This window comes from Trichomycterus rosablanca, chromosome 1 (assembly GCF_030014385.1).
Source record: "Trichomycterus rosablanca isolate fTriRos1 chromosome 1, fTriRos1.hap1, whole genome shotgun sequence".
Lineage (NCBI taxonomy): Eukaryota > Metazoa > Chordata > Actinopteri > Siluriformes > Trichomycteridae > Trichomycterus > Trichomycterus rosablanca.
Window position 1 is genome coordinate 80,973,706 of NC_085988.1, and position 6,123 is coordinate 80,979,828.

At 40.5% G+C, this 6,123-nt stretch overlaps 1 protein-coding gene across 1 annotated transcript in view; it reads right to left on the reverse strand.

Moving 5' to 3' along the window:
- Positions 1-6,123, reverse strand: part of lamb1b (laminin, beta 1b) — a 109,177-nt gene that overhangs the window by 27,392 nt on the left and 75,662 nt on the right. Inside the window, exons 18-21 of the mRNA XM_062996578.1 lie at positions 5,760-5,903; positions 4,962-5,193; positions 4,303-4,466; positions 2,467-2,691 (exon numbers count right to left, since the gene is read on the reverse strand). Of these exons, the coding sequence (XP_062852648.1) occupies positions 2,467-2,691; positions 4,303-4,466; positions 4,962-5,193; positions 5,760-5,903 (765 nt within the window). The remainder of the gene's footprint in view (positions 1-2,466; positions 2,692-4,302; positions 4,467-4,961; positions 5,194-5,759; positions 5,904-6,123) is intronic.

The following is a 6,123-nucleotide window of genomic DNA, read 5'->3' on the forward strand; positions in this document are numbered from 1 at the left end:
CACACACACACACAGAGCATGGGAAAGTAACATTAACTTCACACATACAGAGAAAAAAAAAGTATGAATAAACACACCAACATACAGTATGAGAAAATAGTGACATGGGAATATTTAATTGTAGCAAGCAAGCGCGCGCACACACACACACACACACACACATTAAACTTTACTATTATTATTATTAACTGTATTATTATTGGTCTTATATTACTATTAACCAAAGTATTATTATTGTCATTATAATTATTATTGTTAGTATTATTGTTTACTATATCATTATTATTAAAACTGTATTATTATTGTTACTATTATCATTATTAACTAATTTATATCAGTATTATTATTATTATGAACTGTATTTCTATTGTTATTATAATTGTTTACTATATCATTATTATTATACTGTATTATTTATTATTATTTACTGTATTATTATAATTATTATTTTATTATTACGACGAACATTTCAATTGTGAACATTTTTATTCTTTGTGTCTCTAAAAACCAATTTAAACTTTTGCTGTGACATTCTACTATTTTCTGCAAATCTCCAAATGTGTTGATAAAACGTTTAAATTAGTGTTTATATACATATACAGGGGTTGGACAAAATAACTGAAACACCTGGTTTTAGACCACAATAATTTATTAGTATGGTGTAGGGCCTCCTTTTGCGGCCAATACAGCGTCAATTGGTCTTGGAAATGACATATACAAGTCCTGCACAGTGGTCAGAGGGATTTTAAGCCATTCTTCTTGCAGGATAGTGGCCAGGTCACTACGTGATGCTGGTGGAGGAAAACGTTTCCTGACTCGCTTCTCCAAAACACCCCAAAGTGGCTCAATAATATTTAGATCTGGTGACTGTGCAGGCCATGGGAGATGTTCAACTTCACTTTCATGTTCATCAAACCAATCTTTCACCAGTCTTGCTGTGTGTATTGGTGCATTGTCATCCTGATACACGGCACCGCCATTGGATGCACATGGTCCTCCAGAATGGTTCGGTAGTCCTTGGCAGTGACGCACCCATCTAGCACAAGTATTGGGCCAAGGAAATGCCATGATATGGCAGCCCAAACCATCACTGATCCACCCCCATGCTTCACTCTGGGCATGCAACAGTCTGGGTGGTACGCTTCTTTGGGGCTTCTCCACACCGTAACTCTCCCGGATGTGGGGAAAACAGTAAAGGTGGACTCATCAGAGAACAATACATGTTTCACATTGTCCACAGCCCAAGATTTGCGCTCCTTGCACCATTGAAACCGACGTTTGGCATTGGCACGAGTGACCAAAGGTTTGGCTATAGCAGCCCGGCCGTGTATATTGACCCTGTGGAGCTCCCGACGGACAGTTCTGGTGGAAACAGGAGAGTTTAGGTGCACATTTAATTCTGCCGTGATTTGGGCAGCCGTGGTTTTATGTTTTTTGGATACAATCCGGGTTAGCACCCGAACATCCCTTTTAGACAGCTTCCTCTTGCGTCCACAGTTAATCCTGTTGGATGTGGTTTGTCCTTCTTGGTGGTATGCTGACATTACCCTGGATACCGTGGCTCTTGATACATCACAAAGACTTGCTGTCTTGGTCACAGATGCGCCAGCAAGACGTGCACCAACAATTTGTCCTCTTTTGAACTCTGGTATGTCACCCATAATGTTGTGTGCATTGCAATATTTTGAGCAAAACTGTGCTCTTACCCTGCTAATTGAACCTTCACACTCTGCTCTTACTGGTGCAATGTGCAATTAATGAAGATTGGCCACCAGACTGGTCCAATTTAGCCATGAAACCTCCCACACTAAAATGACAGGTGTTTCAGTTATTTTGTCCAACCCCTGTATATATATATATATATAATATCTCACAATTTAGCGTAGTCAATTTGTCTTCCGCTGCTGAGGATCCCCAATTTTTTGCAGTCAAGGTGGGTATATCGCTGCTCACGCCTCCTACGACCCGCGTGCAGCCCTTAACGGAACCCATTTCCACCCATGCACTGTGCACAGGCGCCTCTATTTGCCAATCAGGGTCTTTACACAGCGTTTGAAGACCCCACCCACATATTCTGGTCATACCTCCCTGCAGGCACTGCCAATTATGCCCGCTACATGGCGCCAAGCCGACCGGTGGCAACTGAGGAGTTCGAGAATCTCTGTGCTGGTGTGCTAGTGGAATATCCCAATATGCTTAAATTAATAATAAAAAAAAAAAAGATAAACATGTCCAAAATAAACGTCTATAAATAAATTTGCTTCATTCGTTCATAGTTTTGTAGAGAAATATAATTTGTAGTGTAATAAAGAACTACTATATGTGTTAACTGTATTTATCCGTGTAGCCAGTAGAGTAAATCTTACCTAGGGCGGCAAAAGTTCTAGGATCACACGTACACACACACACACACACACCACACACACACACACACACACACACACACACACACACACACACACTTACTCTGGCAGCTGTGAGTCCTGGCATCTCCGTAGTAACCACGTTTGCAGTGCTGGCATGCATGACCCTCAGTGTTGTGACGGCACCTGAGACAGACGCCTGTTCGGGAATCGCAAGCTCCCGGGTCATGCATGTCAATGTTGCCATTACACTGGCACGGCTGGCAACGTCCCCCTGCTACCTGAGGGTTACCATAGTAACCAGGTGCACATTCACCACACCTGGATCCTGTAGATAAAAAGCAGAGTGGAACTGAAGTTTAGTACTGACACAGCGCATAATGCAGTGCTACACTGTGCTTAAACCCACTGCCTGATCTCAATCATAAACTATCATGTCTGTATTTAGATGCCCAGTCACTTAGATGCTCATAGTGTTGTTGCCCATGTTTCTAGTGTAGCCATGTGTGTACGTACTTGTATGCATGTGCATGTGCAGGTGTATATATATATACTGTATGTATGTATATACGTATATATATGTGTATGTATTTGCATGTGTGAATATGTATGTATATGGGTGTATATGTGTATGTATATATATGGCTATATTGGCCTCATTGTGCAATATTGTCACGTCACTTTACTATTTAATAATTTAATTACTATTAAATTTTTACACTAGCAATATACCTCATGCATCATTACAGTTACCAGTTATTCATTTTATGTTAATCACAAGAAAGACTCGGTTCTATTTTTTCTTTTCTGTTTGCTTTTGTTTTGTTTTGTTTTGTACTGTTAATTATTTGTTGTATTATGCTACTGGGGCTTTAATTTCCTTTGGGATCAATAAAGTACCTACCTACCTACCTACCTACCTACCTACCTACCTACCTACCTACCTACCTATCTATCATAGCAACGGTGAGATTTGAACCTCAGACCTCAGCGGTAGTGGGCTAGAGTGATTTACCATCCAACAAAGCATGTGTTAAGAACATCACGTTACTGTAATTGAGTAGTTTTTTGTGTACTTGTACTTTTAAAAGTAGATTTTACAACCAGTAATGTTACTTTTACTTAAGTATGTTTTGTATTAAGAATTGTAATTCGCTACATTTTAAATAAGATCCGCTACTGAGTAAATAAAAAACGCTAAAAAAAATAAAATAAACTGGTGCTAAAATAAAGGAGCTGTAATCTAGGTATAGAGGGGGGAGGGAAGGTGATTTTAAAAGTTTAACATGTTTGGAGTTTGATGTTTCGTTATTTGATAACAGTCTGATGTCAAAGAATTACAAAGTTTTGTCTCTTACATCCTGAAGGTTTTCTTTGGGTCATTTAGTGAAAGTCACAACACTTGTAACCGTGACTTGTTTTAAGTTATGAGATCTGCAGTATGATGTTGTTTGGTATTTGTTGGTGATAAAGAGAAGGCTGCTCTATAGAATCCACAATTAATGTCGATTTCAGTGGTTATACAGTTTGAAAAAGTTACATTACACATCCCTAAATGTTTTAAAAGTTGTATCAACATGTTTTTTTCTATTATATTTTAATTAAAAACAACTATTGTGAGATTTATATCCACTTGTCCTGTTTGCATTACACAGAAAAGACCCCCCCACCCCATGCTGTAAAAAAAAAAAGTAACTAAGTAAGGTTTACTCTGAGTACATTTTAAATAAGTTACTTTATACTTGAGTAGATTTTTAGACTAGTAATTTAACTCATACTTAAGTAAAAATTCATTAAAGTAATAATACTTTTACTTGAGTACAATATTTTAGTCCTCTTTCCACCTCTGGTTAAGAACAGTAAAGTAACGCTTTAAACTGTGACTGTGCTCTTGTTGCCACCATATCAGCGACAAACCTCCAAACCGAGGTGCGAGTACCTTTGTATCCTGGACTGCACACACAGAAGAGCTGGGGCGAGTTAGGTTCCTGGTAGCAGTCATCCGCAAACTGTCTCCCACCGCCCGGACCGTCTGGACACATGCAAGGCCGACAGCGCTCGGTGCTGCCTAGCAGAGGATTGCCATAATAACCACTCTGGCACCTGTGGAGAAATCATCATCAACGTTAATGTCATCGTGTAAACAATTTCTGTCATAATGCATCACAATTACATCAAACATCTTACATTAATATTACATTCAATGTATTAAATATTACATTTACCACAAAAAATAACTATTTGTGCTTAATAGTTTCCTTTCTGATGTACTGTATATGTACACTCACCAAGCTTTACCTATCTCATACACTATACACCGATCAGGCATGACATTACGACCACCTCCTTGTTTCTACACTCACTGTATTCTGTCTGATTTATATAACCATTCTCAATTTCTCCTGTTCTCTACATACTTAAGTTTTAGGGAGGCTACAGCCCCATCAGACGCCCCTTCCCACAGGAGAAGAGTGCTAGCAGGCTCTGTTCCTAATAAAGTGGTGGCCAGTAATTGTAAATATTATTTAAAGAACCTCAAGAGCAGCATTTAAAACAGTAAATAAAAGAAATAAGGGCTGTAATGCGGACTGGACGTACCGTTCACATTGCTGTCCTGCGGTGTGGTCTCTACACTCCAGACACTGGCCTGTGTGAGGGTGGCAGTGCTCTCCGTGTCCGTTGCAGAAGCAGGCCTGGCAATTCGGGAAGCCCCAGTGGCCGGGTAAGCAGTGGGCACAGTGACGGCCGTATGCCCCCTGTACGCACAAGCACTCACCGGTGGTCGGGTTGCAGAAAGGACTCTGGGAGCCCAGTGGGTCACATTCACATGCTGGGGTTTGAGGAAAGAGCAAAAATACAAATCAGGGGTTTTAGTAACATACACATTACGGACTAAAGTATTGGGACACCCCCCTCTAATTTTTTTATTCATGTGTCTCACAGCATTGCTAAAAAGTAATAAATCATTATATAAAGAGAAATATATGCTTTTAACTTTGCAGCAACAGTTTAGGGAAGGCCCTTTCCAGTCCCAGCATGCCTGGATAAAACTTGGATTAAAGAAAATGTATGTCCTGCACAGAGCCCTGACCTCAGCCCCACTGAAAAGCTCTGGAATGAACTGGAACATCAAATGAAGATTTTTTGGACCAACATTAGTGCCTATACACTGACAGAATGGGCCCAAATTCCCACAGATGTACTCCAAAGTCTTGTGAGAAGGTTTCTCAGAATAGTGGCTATAAATAAACAGATCACATCAGAGGTCACTCTATTTTAATAACATTTGTTTTTAAAATGGGATGTCCAGCAAGCTCATGGTCAGGTGTCCAAACACTTTTGTCCAAATGCTTGTGTGTCTGTGTGTTCATGTGAGTGATGTGTGCATATACTCACTCCTACAGCCAGCGGGTCCGGGTCCATAGGTACCAGGGGCACACGTGTCACACTTCCTGCCCACCACGTTTGGCCGACATGAGCACTGACCACCGTCAGCCTCACAAACTGAACTCAAAGACCCTTGAGGGTCACACTCGCATACTGTGTGAGAGAAGGGAGAGCATTGAGTGGAACGCTCTCATTCATGTCCTGTATGGATTATCGTGTAGTCAAGAAATCCTTCAGTTCCTTGAGGGATTTTGAACTACACCGATCAGGCATAACATTATGAGCACTGACAGGTGAAGTGAATAACACTGATTATCTCTTCATCACGGCACCTGTTAGTGGGGGGGGGTATATTCGGCAGCAGGTGAACATT